The sequence below is a fragment of the Podarcis muralis genome, chromosome 17 (genome assembly GCF_964188315.1).
Source record: "Podarcis muralis chromosome 17, rPodMur119.hap1.1, whole genome shotgun sequence".
Classification (NCBI taxonomy): Eukaryota; Metazoa; Chordata; class Lepidosauria; order Squamata; family Lacertidae; genus Podarcis; species Podarcis muralis.
Window position 1 is genome coordinate 3,086,025 of NC_135671.1, and position 20,092 is coordinate 3,106,116.

Here is a 20,092-nt window from a genome sequence, read left to right on the forward strand (position 1 = left end):
ACAATACATAGTACCCTTTAAAAACTACAGTTCCCAGCATTCTTTGGGGGCAGTCATGTGCTTTTGATGTATGTCTGGTGTGCTTTAAATGTATGGTGATCTGCTCTCACTCTTGTTTGGATGAGCCAGCAGCCTATCTCAGTATAAGACAGCTTTCATACATCTCATATGTGAGCAGTGGGTTAAGGACTGGGGATGTGGGTGGCACTGCAGTCTAAACCACTGAGGCTCTTGGGCTTGCTGATCAGAAGGTTGGTGGTTCGAATCCCCGCGACGGGGTGAGCTTCCGTTGCTCGGTCCCTGCTCCCACCAACCTAGCAGTTATAAAGCACGTCAAAGTGCAAGTAGATAAATAGGTACCACTGTGGCGGGAAGGTAAATGGCGCTCTGGTTTCCGTCATGGTGTTCTGTTGTGCCAGAAGTGGTTTAGTCAGGTTGGCCACATGACCCGGGAAGCTGTCTGCAGACAAACGCCGGCTCCTTCAGCCTGAAAGTGAGATGAGAGCCGCAACCCCATAGTTGCCTTTGACTGGACTTAACTGTCCAGGGGTCCTTTACCTTTTTTAGCTAAAGACTGGCAAACTCCATGTTGACATGTCCCAGGGAGGTTACTTGTATTTCTGTTCTTCCAAGCTCCCCATTTCCCCAAGCAGCGAGACATTTCAGGGGAGCACTCCCCATGCTTTGATTTTCTTTGGAGGTGAAGGCACTGGAGATGTGTTTTTTTTTTGAAAGTGTTGCTTGAGGCTGTCCGTTCCCACATCTGATGTGGGTTGGAGCTTTGCAAGGCTCACAACCTTTGCAGTTAAGGCACAACTGAACTGTTTGTGCAACAGTTTTACTCCTCTGGAATCTGATTGTGAAAGCTTCTGTCCAGCACTCCATCTCTGTGGGGACAGCAGAGGGCAGCAGAAGACAGCAGAAAGGAAAATACCTCCCTTGCCCAACTGATTTGGAAACCAGTTATCTCCCCCTTCCCTCCCTCTCAGCAAGGTCTGCCCCAACTTCCCCAAATCTCGGCTTAACAGGGTTAAGTGTTTGTTGAAATCTGTTTGCCGTTTCCCAAGCACAGACCACCAGAACGGGAGGGAGGAAGAGCGTTAACTCAAGTCTGCAAGCATGTGAGTGTTGACTGTGCGGCGAAGGGAGAGGGTGGCATGCGTAACGGTAGCAAAAGGATTCGCTTTACTCTGGCAAAGCCTGGGGCCAAATCTAATATCCAAAGACTATATTACAGTGTCTCCATTATCAAATGACGCTGGGCAAAGCATGGTGTCTGGGGCTGCTGCCAGATGGGTGTTTGTTGTGGGATGGGTGCTCTTTGCGCACGCAGATTTTTTCCGCAGCATTCACCCCACTTCATTGGCATCAAAACGCCAGCCTATATTTTGTCCCCATTTTGTCCCCATTTACTCATTCTGGGGAAATTTCAATAAGGTTTGAAACAACAACAACAAGGTATTGCCAACACCCCATTTGCAATACAGTGGTACCTCGGGTTAAGAACTTAATTCGTTCCGGAGGTCCGTTCTGAACCTGAAACTGTTCTTAACCTGAAGCTCCACTTTAGCTAATGGGGCCTCCCGCTACCGCTACGCCGCCACTGCGTGATTTCTGTTCTCATCCTGAAGCAAAGTTCTTAATCCGAGGTACTATTTCCAGGTTAGCAGAGTCTGTAACCTGAAGCGTCTGTAACCAGAGGTACCACTGTATCTGCATGGCCCATTTGCAGTATTAACCTCAACTGGAAACCCCCTGGGAAGTGACGTATAGAGCGGCTTTAAAGGAGTGCAACTTATAGTCTAAAGATGTCTCTAACCTGGCATGTTCTCAGTCTGCTCTAGTAGCCCCCTGAAGAGGCTGGCACTACCGTTTAGATGCTTCTCTTATCTCAACAGGGTGCTTCTTCCAAGACGCTTTGTAGTCACTACCACAGCAGTCAGAGCAGGGGTGTACAGACCCAAAGCCTATAGTTCTTGCGAATGGCTGATGATTTCCTTCCCAGCCTCTTCTCCAGAAAGTTTGTGGCCTTCAGGTGTAAGGAGCTCTGCACAGAACATACTCAGAGAAATAGCAAAAACAAAAGCTGCTGCCTTGAGAGTAGTGGAAGCAAAACTAAGAACTGCACAAGAGGATTGTGGCTTCTCGCAAGGCCTCAGTGCTGCCTGCAACTCTTCCTCACTGGTTCCAGGGTCTCTGAACAGATGTGCATAGCCATCAAGGACCACCGAGTGCATGGTGCTCGCTTGCTGTCATGCCAATTCTGAGGGATCCAGGTCTTTAACGCTCCAGTCGGCGTGGCTAATGGCCAGGGTTGATGGGACCTGGAAACCAACAACATCTGCATGGCCAAAGACTAGCCACCTCACATTTAATGGGTGCTGATTTACGCCTTTTCTAGAAAAAAAAATTAGGGCCCTTTTTAGTGCAGTTCCCAGCACATCCATAATTGTGCCCAAAGATTCAAGACCCAATTCAATTTCTAGCCCACATAATGAGTTGTTTTATAGTGTGACTATGCAATCATCACTACTGCACAAGTGCAGAACTGAGTGCAGAATTCACCAGTCTGCTAAATAAAAGCTTCTGTTTTTTTTACTTTTTTAAAAAGCAAATTTTTAGCCCTTAAGGCTACACATATAAGATTAAAATTACACAGTGAATCCCTGGTGTAACATCTAAATCACGAATAGTAGCTAAGCCAGATATTTAATATGACTTAAGATCGCAATCTAGCTCCTTTGCATATCCAGTGACTATCAGAAATAGATGCAAAAACATTTCAGCATAAGCAGATTTTTCATAGTGCTGAATGTCTTTAGCACCAAGTTCCTTTTCCTTTTGGTCATGTCTTTCATTCTCAAATGTGTGTGTTGCGTTTGCAGGCTCCCCCGACTCCTCCAACTCCTCCTTCTGCAGGGAACTTTCATCTTTGGAGCTGTCAGTTCCACGCCAACCACAAGGAAGCTCTTTGGGGAGGTCAGGTCCCCCAATTACCCCAAGCCGTACCCAAACAACAATGAAAGTACCTGGGACATTTCTGTGCCAAAGGGCTTCAGAGTGAAGCTGAATTTCTGGCAGTTCGATCTGGAGCCATCTGAGGACTGCACTTACGACTACGTCAAGGTGTGTGTGTGTGGACAGAGCCTGGGATGCAGAGGGGGTGGTAGAGGAATTACAGCATTTCCAAGTGGCTGAATCTCCATTTTGCATAGCTTGGCCCCACAAGTCTCTGCTCTGTTATTATGTTTCCCTCTCTCCCCAGGGTGTATGGGGTATTAGGGGTGGGGTAGTACCTCACCACACGGGTGGTGCTGTGGTCTAAACCACAGAGCTTAGGGCTTGCCGATCAGAAGGTCGGTGGTTCGAATCCCTGTGATGGGGTGAGCTCCTATTGCTCAGTCCCAGCTTCTGCCAACCTAGCAGTTTGAAAGCACGTCAAAGTGCAAGTAGATAAATAGGTACCACTCCGGCAGAAAGGTAAACGGCGTTTCCGTGCGCTGCTCTGGTTCACCAGAAGCAGTTTAGTCATGCTGGCCACATGACCCGGAAGCTGTACGTCGGCTCCCTCGGCCAATAAAGCGAGATAAGTGCCGCAATCTCAGAGTCATTTGCGACTGGACCTAATGGTCAGGGGTCCCTTTACCTTTACCTCTAGTACCTCTGCTGGGGGACATGATGCACTCCTTCTGGGGCAGTTTGTCCACCTTTGGTCCCCACCCTGCACTCCGCTCTCACCTCCTAGAAGTTGTCAGCATGTGACAGCAGCCACACCCCAGGAATGGCTTCCACGGCTGGCTAAACCAGGTGAGGGTAGCTTAATGGGACCAGATGTCCCCGTTTCCTGGGGACAGTCCCCGGATTTACAAATCAGTCCCCATGCAAAATCCTATCATTCCTACTGAAGTTGAAAATTGTCCCCAGATTCATTGAAAAAAAATCTGGTAACCTTAGGGTAGGTGGTGAGTTAGGGACTTCCCCTGCATGCAAAGACAGGTTCTGGTGGATTGAACAGATGAGACCAATAGTGGGTCCATCGCTCAAGAAGGCGGTTTCTGCATGTGCTGCAGAGGAAAGTGAGGGGCAGATGGAGCTCATTCACCTGGGAAGATAGCTCATCTAGGAGAAAGAAGGAATCATAGAATCATAGAATCATAGAGTTGGAATAGACCACAAGGGCCATCGAGTCCAACCCCCTGCCAAGCAGGAAACACCTGATCCTAAAAAGGCTCTGATCCTAAGCCACTGCTGCCTTGCAGGACATCTTCAGGAAAAGAAAAGGCTAAGGAGTAAACCTGTCAGGAATGAGCCAGCTCCCAGAGAAGATTTGCAGCCAACTGCAGAAAGCAGGCAGGAACAGAGAGGCTTAGATGTTAGTCAGACAGGAGAGAGCCGGCAACTGCAGACTTCGGCTCCTCCTGACCTTGACGAACCAGCTGTTAAGGCAGTAGCTGAGAGCAGGCGGGAACACAGCCAAAGCTCCCAGGAAGAGGTTGGAGCTGATCCACTCAGCCCTAAGAGTTGGTGAATGGGAGGGCTGTTAGATAGGAAGCAAAACAAGAGACTTAAGAAGTTCAATTTCTTCTGTCGCGGTCGGAAGAAGTCTTCAGAAGGGTCATCTTGAGTAATGATGCTGGAGGCTTTGTCAGAGCTGCCAGAGCTATCTGTTTTTGCAGTAAATCCCCATTTACCTATGCTGACTGTGTTATCAAGCTGGGAACCTGGACTCCTGACAAAGCCCTACACAAATCCAAAGTGGATGGTGCCTTGTAAGCCTCCTTCCAGCAACTCCTGTAGCCAAGCTGGTGCCAAACGCATTGCTCTGCTTTCCTTTGGACCACATCAGCGAGACCAAGAGGGGGGTCTTGTTGTCTGGGCAGCCCAGGACCTCCATCGACACTGCCCAGACTTGCACCCAGGGGAGGTCACTTTGGTGTTGCTCAAGCAACAGCTTGACTTCACCCATGGAGGTGCACTCCATTGTCTCTCGAGACAGACGGATGTCAACAACCTACCTTCCAAGGGCCTTTCCCTCTTTTTCAAACAGCAGGCCAACATATAGCAGCAGCACTGGTTTTTTTTAACCCACCCCCCAGTTTCAAAAACAATTCACCACAACATGGCGTCCTCCTCAAAGAGACACCACAGCTTAAGAAATGGAAGCCGGAAACCCACTGGGCTTGGGTGCATGCAGACCTAGGGATGAGGTTCTTTGGATCTTGGTCTATTAAGACCACTGTTTCTAATGCTTTCTCTTCCCCTTACTGGGTTCTGGCAGATCACAGCCAACAAGAAAGACTTAGGCCGGTACTGCGGCCAGCAAGACTCAAGCACCGGCAACCACCCTAGAGGCAAAGACATTTTGTCGGCTGGGAACCGAATGCGGCTGCTGTTCCACTCCGACTTCTCCAATGAAGAAAATGGCACCAATGTCTTCTACAAGGGCTTCCAGGCTTATTATCAAGCAGTGGGTGAGCATAGAGCCTCCATTCTCTGCAGAAGGGGACAGGCGGGGCTGGTGCAAATGATGTCAGTCTGACTACAGCCGTACCTCGGAAGTCGAACGCCTTTCGACCTGAACGTTTGGGTTCCCGAACGCCGCAAACCCGGAGGCGAGTGTTGCAGATTTCGAATGTTCTTTGGAACCCAAACGTCCTGTGCTGGTTCTGCGGCTTCCGACTGGTTGCAGGAGCTTCCTGCAGCCAATCGGAAGCCGCACCTTGGTTTCCAAACGTTTTGGAAGTTGAAAGGACTTCAGTTTGACTTCCGAGGTACAACTGTACAGGCAGAGGCCTGACTGGGAGTTATGTACAAAGCTTGCCTCTGTGAGTAGGGAGGGGTCTCTCAGTACAAAGTCGCCCCCCTGTGTCAGGTGTGTTCAGACTACCATCCATTGTGCTCTCACTGCTAGTTTTCAAAGCCGCATGCACACAATATTAGGCACAAGTCATATTGATCCTGTTTTTTTCTTGAGAAACAGTGCTATTTGATGTGGGAGTTTTTTTCAAACCAGCTTCAGTCTGACTAGAATTGTTTTAAAATTTTTATTTATGATTTTCAAGCTAATACATTTCAATAATTTTACTGTCATTTTAACATTTCGAAACTCAACTTCCTTCCCCTTCTTTCTCCAGTTCCTTAAATTTATTTTTAAATATTTTCTGTATATTCCAACTTAACTTAATCATTTATTCATCTACTTTAAATGTATACTCTTATAAAACTGCAGGTAATTACAATAATCTTGCCAATGTTCTTCTCTGTTTACAGTTTGGTTGTAAATATTCAATAAAACATTTCCATTCTTTTATAAAAAGTTTGTTAACTTGTTTTCTTATTTTTCTGGTAAGTTTTGCCATTTCTGCGTATTCCATTAGTTTTTGTATCCATTCTTCTTTCATCAGGACTTCTTCTTCTTTTCATTTTTGGGCAAACAATACTCTTGCCGCTGTAGTTGCATACATAAATAAATTTCTGTACCGTTTGAGTAGTTCTGTCCCTATAATTCCCCAAAGGAAAGCTTCTGGGTTGTTGTTTTTTACAAATGTTATTTTAAACTTCTTTTTTCAATTAATTATATATCAATTCTCAGTAAGCTTTAACCTTACTAAAGGTTAAAGGTCAGTCTGACTAGCATCACAGAGCACAGAATCATAGAAGGAGCGTCTCCACCTCCATCATTCTGCCCGGACACTGAGGTCCAGCACCGAGGGCCTTCTGGCAGTTCCCTCACTGTGAGAAGCCAAGTTACAGGGAAGCAGGCAAAGGGCCTTCTCGGTAGTGGCACCCGCCCTTTGGAACACCCTCCCAGCCCTTTGGAACACCCTCCCAGCACATGTCAAAGAGAAAAACAAATACCAAACTTTTAAAAGACATCTGAAGGCAGCCCTGTTTAGGGAAGCTTTTAATGTTTAATAGACTATTGCATTTTAGTGTTCTGTTGGTAGCCGCCCAGAGTGGCTGGGGAAACCCAGCCAGATGGGCGGGGTATAAATAAAAATTATTATTATTATTATTATTATTATTATTATTATTATTATTATTATTGGGACTCCGAGGGTCATCAAGTCCAACCCCCTGCAAACCATTAAGCCAAATTAGTGTATAAACCTTTTCTAACTCTCGTTGTGGGATATCCCCAGACTTGGATGAGTGTGCCCTTGAAAACGACGTCGAAGATGGCGCACCTCGGTGCCAGCACTTCTGCCACAACTACATAGGGGGCTACTTCTGCTCTTGTCAGCCCGGCTACCGTCTCCAGAGTGACCAACATTCCTGTAAAGGTAAGAGGACGAGCCAGGCTGTGTGCACACTATACCTCTGAAACACATTTGAAGCACATTTCCCGCTGCAAAGGATTCTGGGCACTGTCGCTGAGGCCTCACAGTGTCACAATTCCCAGCAAACTTTAACCGACAGCACCCAGAATTCTTGGAGGGAAACAGTGTGCTTCGAATGCACGCTGTAAAGTTATAGCGTGTATATTGCAGAAAGTTAATGGGTGGGACTACGGAGGACTGCTGCATTATAGTGCTTATGGAAAGCTGTGGTCCAAGATGTCACCCGTCCGAGACTAATCACATAAAAACAGAAGAAAACGTTAAACATTAAAAACTTGCCTGTATTGGGAATGTTTTATTACGTGTTTATATGTGCTGGAAACCGCCCAGAGTGGCTGGGGAAACTGAGCCAGTTGGGTGGGGGATTATTATTATTATTATTATTATTATTATTATTATTATTATTAATTTCTTAAGTAAGCCACTCTCTCTTGGCCTCAGTCTCACACCCGCAATGTATAGAAAATGGTAGTGGTTTTCGCTACAGTGTGGATGTAAAGATTACTGTAATCATAGCATGTGAAGTATTTTGAACATGGCAAATGCTGCACAAATGCTCAGTATTCCTGTTTTAGCCATGTGTGCCATACTGAAGATAAAACTGAGTATGGATTAGCTACCTTCATAATCCCATTTAATCTGTTGCGTTCACAGTATGGGTCATTGGAGCGACAAAAGGGGAGCTTTTCCTGCACTTTCAACCTGTGTTGATATAGGTGAGGTCTATAATCTGTGTTAAGGGACGCGGGTGGCGCTGTGGGTTAAACCACAGAGCCTAGGGCTTGCTGATCAGAAGGTCGGTGGTTCGAATCCTTGTGACGGGGTGAGCTCCCGTTGCTCGGTCCCTGCTCCTGCCAACCTAGCAGTTCGAAAGCATGTCAAAGTGAAAGTAGATAAATAGGTACCACTCTGGCAGGAAGGTAAACGGCGTTTCCGTGTGCTGTTCTGGTTCGCCAGAAGCGGCTTAGTCATGCTGGCCACATGACCCGGAAGCTGTACGCCGGCTCCCTCCGCCAATAAAGCGAGATGAGCACCGCAACCCCAGAGTCGGCCACGAGTGGACCTAATGGTCAGGGTCCTAATAATCTGTGTTGGAAATTGTGGCTACAGAGCAGGGACCGATCGTTCTTCCAGTTGAGTAGTGTGGTGAAAGAGAGAAGAATGGACCACCTACAAGGAAAGGATGCTATAGGGGTCCCTGGCTTTCAGCAAACCTTATTTTGCTTCCTTGCCCTGCAGTGAATTGCAGCAACGAACTGTTCACGGAGCAATCTGGGTACTTGTCAAGCCCTGGTTATCCTCAGCCCTACCCAGCTGATTTGCGCTGCAACTACAGCATACGAGTGGAGGCAGGCTTGATCATCACACTCAAATTCCTGGAGCCTTTCGAAATTGATGATCACCAGCAAGTCCGCTGTCCTTATGACCAGCTCAAGGTATTATAAATGAGGAAAGGGGGATGTTTAGCCTGGAGAAGAGGAGGTTAAGGGGTGATATGATAGCCATGTTCAAATATATAAAAGGATGTCATATAGAGGAGGGAGAAAGGTTGTTTTCTGCTGCTCCAGAGAAGCGGACACGGAGCAATGGATCCAAACTACAAGAAAGAAGATTCCACCTAAACATTAGGAAGAACTTCCTGACAGTAAGAGCTGTTCAACAGTGGAATTTGCTGCCAAGGAGTGTGGTGGAGTCTCCTTCTTTGGAGGTCTTTAAGCAGAGGCTTGACAACCATATGTCAGGAGTGCTCTGATGGTGTTTCCTGCTTGGCAGGGGATTGGACTCGATGGCCCTTGTGGTCTATTCCAACTCTAGGATTCTATGATTCTAGGGATGCTCCAAAATGTACAAATGTCTGCAATCTGTCTTTGAAGTATCTAGTTCTCAGCATGTGGAATAAAGAAGTCATGCTATTTTCTTGAAAGCCATTTTTTAATATATCAAGAATATTGTTCTGTATGTTCACTGCCACCTTCTCCCTTGGCTGCACTTCTTTTAGAAAGAGAAATCATTAGAGTGTTTTTGAAATAGCTAATATATTCGCAAATACCATCGTTCAGCCCGGACACTGAGGTCCAGTGGCGAGGGCCTCCTGGCAGTTCCCTCACTGCGAGAAGTGAAGCTACAGGGAACCAGGCAGAGGGCCTTCTTGGTAGTGGCGCCCTCCCATCAGATGTCAAAGGAATAAACAACTATCTTACGTTTAGAAGACATCTGAAGGTAGCCCTCTTTAGGGAAGTTTTTTTATGTTTGATGTTTTATCGCTTTATTATTATTATTATTATTAGTAGTAGTAGTAGTAGTAGTAGTAGTAGTAGTATTCTGTTGGGAGCCACCCAGAGTGGCTGGGCAAACTCAGCCAGACGGGTGGGGTATAAATAAATTACAGTGGTGCCTCGCAAGACGAAATTAATCCGTTCCGTGAGTCTCTTCGTCTTGTGGTTTTTTCGTCTTGCGAAGCACGGCTATTAGCGGCTTAGCGGCTATTAACGGCTTAGCCGTTAAGGAAACAAACTCGCAAGAACTCGCAAGATGTTTCATCTTGTGAAGCAAGCCCATAGGGAAATTCGTCTTGCGGAACGACTCAAAAAACGGAAAACCCTTTCGTCTAGTGAGTTTTTCGTCTTGCGAGGCATTCGTCTTGCGGGGCACCACTGTATTAGTAGTAGTAGTAGTAGTAGTAGTAAGTGTGGTGCTGAATAGCGTTTACACTCATACAGACAGCAAATCCTTTGCTCCCAAACTCTCTGCTTCTCACCAGATCCAAGTTGGTGGGGAAGAGGTTGGCGAGTTCTGTGGCACAACGTCTCCAGGAAACATCGAAACCAATGGCTCTTCGGTGGACGTACTTTTCCACACGGATGATTCAGGATACAGCCGCGGGTGGAAGATCCGGTACAGCACAGAAAGTAAAGTATCCCCATCCAGCAGACGGAGATAAATGGTACTCAGCCACCTGCCACCGCTTCCTTCATCCCTCTCTTATCTCCGACAGGAGTCCCTTGCCCACAGCCCGTTCCAAATGACGAGTTCACCATCATTCAAGACCTACAGCCATTGTATCAATACCAGGACTACTTCATTGCCAGCTGCAGGACTGGATATCGGCTGATGGAGGTGGGACTCATTTATCTAGGGCTACGGACACATTGAAGCACATTTGAAGCACATTTCCCCCCTCAAAGAATTATCGGCACCCCAGTTTGCCCCTCATAGAGTTACAATTCCCAGCAAGCCTTAATAAATAGCAGCGCCCAGAACTTTTTGAGCAGGGCAAGGGAGAGACTCCACTTCTGACGCCAGTGTTGCAAGCCACACCAATCTCTTCCTAGCAGTGCACAAGATTTCAGGGGGTCTTGGCCCTCCATTGGTGTCTGTGTTCTTATGGGGAAATTGGGCACAATGGCAGTGCTGGATTAAACCCTGTAGAGGCCCCTAGGCAGTCAAAATCTCGGGAGCCCCTTTGCAAATGATCTCCTAATACGTTTTTTTTATTTTACCAACCAACAATTTTAATAAGCTAAATCAATATTATTTTGATCCATTGTTGCGAGGGCCCTAAGAGGCCTCCTCTGTGTATTTGGCAATCCGGCACTGCAAAAATGGAGGCCAGTGTCTTAATAATATGTGGCTTATTATACACTTATATACAACCTTTAGTCTTCAGTCATAGAAACACGGAACTGCAGTTGGAAGAGACCAGCTAGTCCAATCCCCTGCAATGAAGGGGCGCACAGCAGGAGCACCCCTAAAGGTGCCAGCTTATCTTTACGGCAGCACGACCAGCCTCCTTTATAGTTCTGCAACCTGTCTTGGTCTCCAGGGCACATACAAGCATGATTCCTTGTGTGACTTCATCAACACGTAGGATTAAAGGCTGGTACACACTTTGGACCTTTGCCCAGGTTAAATTAACTCATCACATGCTAATTGCTGATGCTCAGAAGTAGGTTTACACACATGAATCTCAATTACATTAGCGTAAACGCTTATTAAACACCTCAAAACCTTTAGAGAAGGAAAGAATGTGCTTTGGATGTGTTTTAAAGGTATAATGTGTACATTGAGTGTTGTATTATTTTATTGTTGTTAGCAGCCCTGAGCCCGGCTTCGGCTGGGGAGGGCGGGATATAAATACAAATTTATTTTTTATTATTATTATGATTATTATGATTATTATGATTATTATGATTATTATTCTCCATTACTTTATTTCTCAGCCTTCTAAGCCTTTCCCTCCTCTGATGACCTCATGATCCCTCAGGCTTTGTGTGTGTGTGTGTGTGTGTGTGTATTCCTCCATTCCTAAACGCTTCTCTTCCCTTTTACATCTCCCAGCTTTTATCCTAGGAACCGTTTAAGGAATATGTCAGGGCAAGAGAAACATCTGATTCAACAAATATTTATCTCCCAAAGGCATCTGCGCTTGTGGATCTGATTAAGGCAGAAAGAGATGTGACGATTGCATAATTTCTGGCCAGCGTCATGAATAAGTGGGGAAATCGAAAGTAGAGCATAACAAACAAGCAGGCCTGAAATTGATTCAGTGTTCAGCCCCAGAATTTGTTTTGGCTGTTATGACTCAGCTCTGCCAGGATCTCAAACCGTATTTCCCCAACCTGGTGCTCTCCAGATGTTTTGGTCTCAAAGCAGAGATGATGGGAGATGTTGGGAAAGGCTGGTTTAAAGTAGCAATGGTGAGTTCCTTTAAGCATGTCCAAGGGGATTTCCCAAAACATGCTAAGCTTCCAGCACCCTCCACACTTGATATCTAGGTAGCAGGGTATTCAAGGCAGAGGGTGTGGCTTTTGTGCAGAGTTGAGCATCGGAATATATATCCACAATGAAAATAAGAAAAACTGCCACTCAATGATCCTAAATCTGAGGTAGAATTTTGAATAAATTAACAGATTTTTAAAACAGTATTTGCTATCTTAAGATATAGGTCTCCCACCCACTGGCCAGGATCCAACAGGTGGGTCATGAAGCCATCCCAGGTGGGGCGCAGCAAAACTGTTCCTGTCATTTTGGACTCCAGCTAAGGTTGACCAAACCAAAGGAGCACTATATGTAGGAGCCTGAGCTAGAACACATTGCTCATTTTATCAGTTTTCATGAGTGCTGCAAAGTGCCAGGAGAAAGGCAAAACAAAACAAAAAATAAGAAAGATTCTTGTCAACTGTAGCTTGTCGGCTTGCCTTCCTGGAGCTATGTCTGTTGTGAGGGAGCTCTCTGTGGCGCAGGGACACTTTGTTCACCTCCTAGGCTGTTTTTATGCCTTCCCAGACTTCTCTGAAAATGGAGGTGTGCCGGGGGCTAGAACACTGAAAAGTCCACTGTGGTGGGTGGGTGGGTTGTGTAGCGGTTACAAGTCTTTTCTATTAAAAACAAAACAAAAAACACTGCTTTTCAATAGCTTTTCAACCTTTTGACTAACAACAAGTGTACAAATAATTGGTTTTTGTTTAGTAGTAATGCTACAAGAAGTTTGGGGACAGGAGATCAGATACCTGAGACCAGTGTTAGAAACTCAGATAGGCACCAAATGGCTCCTTAATCCAAAACTGAATGTATAGTCGCCATTTTGGGGCAAGACGGCTCTTAACTCTTATGTTTCAAATGATGGACTGACTGTGATTGAGTTATCTGGTTAGTTCAGATGGCAACCTTGAGCTAGGTTAAGAGCGTTGAGAATGTAAAGAAGAAATGTCACTTGGTCCAGGGACAGTCCACATATCTATTGGCCTATTCCAACTGCTTTTTCTTAATGGTGACATGGACCATTCATAAATGTAGGGATAGTCTTCCCAACTATGAGCAGGGCAGGGGGTGGGGTAAGTGAAGTCAAGCAACAACAATTAGCTATGACGTCGTCCACCATAGCTGTCAAGTGTCCCTTATTTGAAGGGACAGTCCCTTATTCCAGCGCCATGTCCCACTGCTGTCCCTTATTGATGGATGTCCCTTAAATGTCCCTTAAATGATGTCCCTTAAATTTCAAAGGAAGCAGCTCCTCTCCCTCCCTCCCTGCCGGCCAGGAGGAGGGAGGCTCCAACTGTGTTGCTTGGCTGTGTTGCTCACCCACTAAGAAGTCTAAGAACGACTGGGGGGTGGAGCTTGCATGCCTTGTGTGTGGCTAGTTAATGCAAGCTGAGGGGGTTTTTGAATGCTGGATGCCATTTTGTTGCACGTGCTGCTGCAAACTTTGCAGTGCAAAGCCAGGCCGGGGAGCCATCTTAAGTTGAGGCTGCATAGGCCTTGTGGTGCATGTGATTCAGATTCTATTCAGTTGAACCTCTGGTTACAAAGTTGGTTGGACAGTGTTCTCGAAGCTACGCAGCATGAGTTTGACCAGACTGCAGGAGGACAGGAAGACTGGAGTGCCTGGAAGAGGTGAGGCCGCAGGTCCCTTATTTTGGCTGCTGGTCCCTTATTTTCAAGGCTGCTGGTCCCTTATTTTCAAATCTGTAAGTTGACAGCTATGTCGTCCACTGCTCCTGCTCAGGCTGCACAGAAAAAGCATTTTGGTTCCTGAAATTCATTCTGATTGTGCAGATAAAATATAGCTGGTCGATTTCTACAGGATGTGATATTTGTGTGTGAAATCAGTCCTAATCCAATGATCACCAGGCATCGCAAGTGGCCGGTAACCAGGTGCAAAATGCACCTGGCTAATTTCGGCACTGCCTGAGACAAAGGTAAGGGGCATAGCTGTGTGCAGGGACTTGCCCAACCCTCGACTGCCTTTTTGTTTTTGAGCAGGGCGACAAAGCACTGAAATCCTTCACCGCTGTCTGCCAAAAGGATGGGACATGGCACCGCCCGATGCCCCGATGTGAAAGTGAGTAGCTAGCCACGGATTTGAAGTACTATTAAAGGTTGGCAAGTTGGCAGTGATTTTATTCATTTATTTTAAGGTCATTTAGTTGCTAGAGGGATGGGGGGGCAGCCTTCAAATGCCAAAACATCTAGGGCTAGGCCTGTTCCCAAGGTCTAGGCCCCTTCTGCACTCAGCGTTGAAAGGACCTCTTTAAGCAGTCATGGCTTCTTCCCCCAGAGGGAAGGTTTTGTGAAGGATGCTGATAATTGTTAGGAGACTCTTGTTCCTAAGGAAAGCGGGACATTCTGGGATCAAATTAGAAACTGGGATGGTGTCTGTAAATCCAGGACTGTCCCTGGAAAATAGGGGGGGGGGGTCTGTAATCATTTCCCCATGGGTGGGAAGCCATCTTGAGGGGTGTGATTTTATTTTATTTTTAGTAGGCAACTTGTAGCAGGAAATCACCACTGAATGATTGTGACCCAGCTGGACTTTGAAAGGATTCCTGAAAGAAATCCTTCATTTATTTGTCGAATTTGCCTCATAGTTGTGAACTGCGGCGAACCGAAAAGCCTGACCAACGGGGACTTCACCTATGAGTCCCAGCCAAACAATAACGACTACCTGTCAGTTGTCAGGTACAGCTGCAAGGAACGCTATTACCGCCTTTTCAGTAATGGAGGAGGTGAGTCCTGCTCAGCACAAACTGTGCCCCCCTCAGTCCCGTTCCTTTTTGCATTCTGTCCACACCCTATAGTCTGTTAAGCATTGCTGAGAATTGTATCCCTGTGACAGGCAAAGCTACGGTTCCCGGGAAAGAACGTGCTTTGAATGTGCTTTAAAAGTGAAGTGCGGATGCAGGAATTCCCCTCCATTCCACGAGGGGCCTCTCAGCCATGTTCGCAGCTGTTTTACTAACAGATTCCACTTTTGTGGCATCTACCCATGGAAAATAATTGCCTCACAAAGGCTGCATGATCACATTAGGGCAGCAGCACAGGGTGTAGCTGTGACATTACTGTACTTACTGTACTTTTCCATGTACAAGACTACAGTGGTGCCTCGCAAGACGAAAAGAATCCGTTCCGCGATTCTCTTTGTCTAGCGGTTTTTTCGTCTTGCGAAGCAACCCCATTAGCGTCTAAGTGGATTAGCGCTATTAGCGATTTAGCGGCTTAGCGGCTATTAAAGGCTTAGCGGCTAAGCTGTTAAAAGGCTATTATCGGCTTAGCGCCTTTGAAAAAGGGGGGGAAGCGGGGGGAAATGGCGAGACTCATAGGGAAATTCGTCTTGCGAAGCGCCTCCGCAACGGAAAACCCTTTCATCTTGCGGGTTTTCCGTCTTGCGAGGCATTCGTCTTGCGGGGCACCACTGTATGGTTTTTTATTTAAAAATTATGCTAAAAAGTGGGGGTCGTCTTATACATGGGTAGTGCACAGGGCGGACGTTTGATTGGTTCCTGCCGCAGCTGTCAGCAGCTATTGTGCGTGTTATTGGTTGCTGTGTCAATGAGTGATGTTGATTGGCTGATGCTCAGGCATTTGTGCGGGTGATTGGCAGGTTCTGCTGGCGATGGGACAGAAGGGAGGCAGATTTTGTGACGTGTGTGGGTGAGCGATTTTCGGCAATCCCTCCTTAAAAAATCCCTCCCTCTGGGCAATCCTCCACAAAAAAAACTCAACAACTCGGTGCCACCCCCACCCCCAATTTTCTTAAATTTGAGTCCCCCCAAATAGGGGGCATCTTATACATGGGGGCGTCTTATAGATGGAAAAGTACGGTACTGTGTGGCAGAAGCTGCAAAAGCAGAAATGGGTCAATTCTGGGGTGGGGTGGGGGTGGTTAAGGCTATTCTGCATTAAAGGAAGGTGGGAAAGTACGGTAGTTAAGACAAGAGAAGGAGTACAATTGCTGGGTCTTGTCTTTCGGAGCTGATAAATAATAATAATCCCAAGTTGTTGCAGGTATGTGGAGAGAGAACTGAATTTGTGATTGGAAAAAATGAGAAACTGAGAGAACTGTTCCTTCCAAGAATGGCTCCTTCCATCCCAGCCTGTGCCCTTACAGAGTCGAAAAACCAAGGTGTTTAAGCAGGCAAAGTTTATTCAGACTGTGCTCTCATTATTCTGGTTTCCTTCCTCAGATATATATACCTGCTCTGCTAAGGGGTCTTGGATAGACCAAGATGACCACGAGGACATCCCTGTGTGCCTGCCAGGTAATCGGCACTCTTCCATCCTCCTCCTCATGTTGTCTAAAAAAAAACAAACCAGGCAAACACTGCAGAAAAGAGCAATATAGAACATGAGGTTGAGGGAGAGGAGGGAGAAAAGGTGGGATCAAAAACAGAGAGACAACAGCCTGATGGTGGAGCACGTTCTTTCTGCCCTAAGGTTCTGAGGTTCAAGAAATTCCTGGTTAAAAGGGATCTTTGCTAGGGGTGGACGATTTATTTTGTTGGAGCAGGGAGGGGGGAAGAAACAGATTTTTGTGTCAGGCACTCCGTTCCTTAGTGTCCTGAAGGTTAGGTTCCTTCAGATGAACAGGCTGCCGAAAGCAGAGGCAGTGAGTAAGGGTGGAGCCTGCAGCTCAGGTGAGAAGTCGAAGCTAAAGCTGAGGGACACCATTGAAAAGGCGAGAAGGATCAATGAACCATTGACTAGTATTTGGTGTTATTCTGCCTCTAGTCCTGGTGCTAGAGTTTACCCATCATGAAAAGTAGCCATTTATAGCCTTATCCTCTACAATTCTATGATAAAGCCCGTGCTTTTTTTCTTTTAAAAAATGTTTAAGGGCACTCTCATTTTGACTCAAGAAAATCACCATTTTATAGTTCAAATCGGGGAAAATAAATACAGTAAATGGACAAAAGTACAAAGAACATGCAGAACCTCATATTACACAGCTCACAGTAACTTCCACATTGGCATGAGGTTGTGTGCACTAACATCTTCCCGATTCCACACATCCACATTCCACACTGCTTCACACATTAAACGCTCGCCTCCATCTGAGACTCAGGAAACACCGTGACAGGAAATGAGGCCGTCATTGGGGTTAGCAATGGAACTGACGATTCACCATGCTAGAGAAGAAACTTAAAATTTTTAAAATTTTAGTTTCTTCTCCCGTTAGAGTCACAAAATGTTTAGGGGTGTGTGTACCCATGAGTCCCTCCCAGAAAAAAAGCACTGGGTAAAGCCACCCAGCTTATGGTGGTGAATGACACAGTTTAACAATGCCCTGTTTAAGAAGAGTATGTTTTCTTATCTGTCCTGAATCTCCAGGTACTGGGCTAAGTGTGTTAATAATAAGAGCAATTCTGGTGGGGAAAAGCTGATTACGTGGGAAAGGTCTGACATGTTCTGTTAAGAGCGAATGGAAGCATTCAAAATAAGGAAATGTCACGTGGGAAGTGGGAAAAGGCAGGAGGCTGTCGCCTTTCTTGACCATATTGTCTCTCTTGCAGTCTGTGGAAGACCGGACAATCCCATCAAAATAACCCAACGGATTATTGATGGCCAAGAGGCGCCAGAAGGCAGCTTCCCATGGCAAGCAAAAACATTCGTCACCGGACGTGGAGGCGGGGCATTGCTGGGTGACCGCTGGATCTTGACCGCAGCGCACAATTTGTACCCCAAGCCGAGCAGTGCATCTCGGGTGGCTCAGAGCCCTGAGCTCTCTGAGGTGATTAAGAAGACTCAAGTCTTCTTGGGACACACGGATGTGGAGGAAATCGTAAAGCTGGGCAATCGCCCCGTCCGCAAGGTTTACATCCACCCAGCGTACAACCAGGGCCTTCCGGAGAACTTTGATGGGGACATTGCCCTTCTGGAGCTGGAGGACCCAGTGACACTTGGGCGTGACATGCTGCCAATCTGTCTCCCGGATCCAGGGAACAGCACCTTCTACGCTCAAGGATGGATGGGTTATGCCAGTGGCTTCGGAGTAGAGAAGAACATCCTTGCTCACAAGCTAAAATACGTACCGATTCCAGTAGCAAGGCGTTCATCCTGTCAGCAGTGGCTGAAAGGGCAGGATATTGACGGCCGGGACCCGGTCTTCACAGAGAACATGTTTTGTGCAGGTTCCCCTCACGAAACAAAAGATACCTGCCAGGGAGACAGTGGGGGGGCTTTTGCTGTGCGCGACCCGCAGACTGGGCGCTGGGTGGTCTCAGGGATTGTTTCTTGGGGCATCGGTTGTGGCAACGGCTATGGCTTTTACACCAAAGTCATGAACTACCTGGACTGGATCAAGGGCATAGTGGGGAAGGATTGGGTCTCAATGCAAGGGTCAGATTAACATATTGGAATGTAAGCATCCGTTGCGATTCAATGGAAGCGCCCGCCATTTTGTAAAGAACTGTCGCCTCCAATGTATTGTTTCATAGCTCCCTCCCAGGAATGAATAAGTAGGACCTTAACTCACGGTTTAGCAAATCCTCTTCATTAATCAATCTAAGGTTTAGCTGGTTGATATAACAATCAAATAAATGATAGCTTGTTTGAAACCGTGTCGATGTTATAATCGCTAAAAGATTTCTGTACTACTTGCTTTAGTAATGGACAGATAGAAACAACGTATTATATTCCTGTGTCACTATCCCCAAAGGAGCACAAGATGCCTTTGATTACATCCTTGTGCTAGGAAGAATGCTAGTTTCTTGTAGTTAATAAGGCAGCTGCAGAAGTTGTCAGTGGATCCAAATATGTCAGGCAGGGGTGGCTGTCACAAAGGATAGTCTTGGGCACTATATTCAGGATCAGCTCCATTCTCCAAAGGATGGTCCAGGAGCCTGAATCTGACATCTTCTCCTCCTCCATTTCTTTTTTCTTTTATAATATGTTTTATTGAATTTCCACAAATTTCACATAAAATTCCCATACATAATAATTTTTCTTCTGTTCTATCAACTTCCCATCCCATTTTTTTTATACTTATTGCCCCAACTTATCTTCACTCTTCTATACCATAGCCATAATGCAATAGTCTCTAATCATTTCTGCTGTTCATAGTTCAAATCCTGCTCACAAATCCATCACGTTATAATATTTCTTTAAATAGTCCAAAACGGGCTTCCGTTCTTCCATCCTCCTCCTTTTCTTAGGCTCATCTAAAATAAAGTCATTGCCACCTAGCAGTGAGTTTTACACTAATGTTGGCAGTGGATGAGGAACAACAAGAACAAAAAAAAGACTGGTGTGCTTATTCTGCCTTTAACAGGAGAATGGCCCACAAAATTTAGCAGCTGATACTTTGCACAGTTTGGAGGAAATCATTCCCTGTTAATATCTGCAAGCTACTATTAAAGGCACAGCTACAGTAGCTAGGGGACGTGGGTGGCGCTGTGGGTTAAACCACAGAACCTAGGACTTGCCGATCAGAAGATCGGCGGTTCGAATCCCCGCGACGCAGTGAGCTCCCATTGCTCAGTCCCTGCTCCTGCCAACCTAGCAGTTTGAAAGCACGTGCAAGTAGATAAATAGGTACCGCTCCAACGGGAAGGTAAACGGCGTTTCCGTGCGCTGCTCTGGTTCGCCAGAAGCGGCTTAGTCATGCTGGCCACATGACCCGGAAGCTGTACGCCGGCTCCCTCAGCCAATAAAGCAAGATGAGCGCTGCAACCCCAGAGTTGGTCACGACTGGATCTAATGGTCAGGGGTCCCTTTACCTTTACCTTTATAGTAGCTAGATCAAATGTTGCCAAGCCTACTTCACTTTTGGAGATTCCTGGGCTATTGCATTCAAACACCAAAGAGAGGTTTAAGCGTAGAACCACTTTTGATCTCAACCCCACCGCCAAATACAAATAAAATGCCTTGATTCAAATTTGTTAGGACTGCTGAGAGCTAGATAAAATGGCTTCACATTCTGCCCAGGCTACAACTGGGCTCTTTGTGGTTAAGGGATAACGAAGGACTGATTCACA

The 20,092-nt window shown here is 46.3% G+C and overlaps 1 protein-coding gene across 1 annotated transcript; it reads left to right on the plus strand.

The window, feature by feature from the left end:
* The first annotated feature begins 962 nt into the window (after positions 1–962).
* C1R (complement C1r) lies at positions 963–18,673 on the plus strand. The gene is made up of 11 exons (XM_028712758.2): positions 963–1,121; positions 2,886–3,126; positions 5,279–5,471; positions 7,143–7,283; positions 8,580–8,776; positions 10,102–10,249; positions 10,336–10,457; positions 14,103–14,181; positions 14,708–14,845; positions 16,304–16,378; positions 17,630–18,673. Coding segments are annotated over exons 1-11 (2,172 nt in total). The 5' UTR covers positions 963–1,119; the 3' UTR covers positions 18,466–18,673.
* Positions 18,674–20,092: the final 1,419 nt, after the last annotated feature.

Excerpts from the sequence above, each read along its gene's own strand:
- C1R (XM_028712758.2), top strand. Across the intron at positions 5,472-7,142 it reads GGCTTATTATCAAGCAGTGG|ACTTGGATGAGTGTGCCCTT; the intron begins GTGAGCATAGAG and ends GGATATCCCCAG. Across the intron at positions 16,379-17,629 it reads CATCCCTGTGTGCCTGCCAG|TCTGTGGAAGACCGGACAAT; the intron begins GTAATCGGCACT and ends TCTCTCTTGCAG.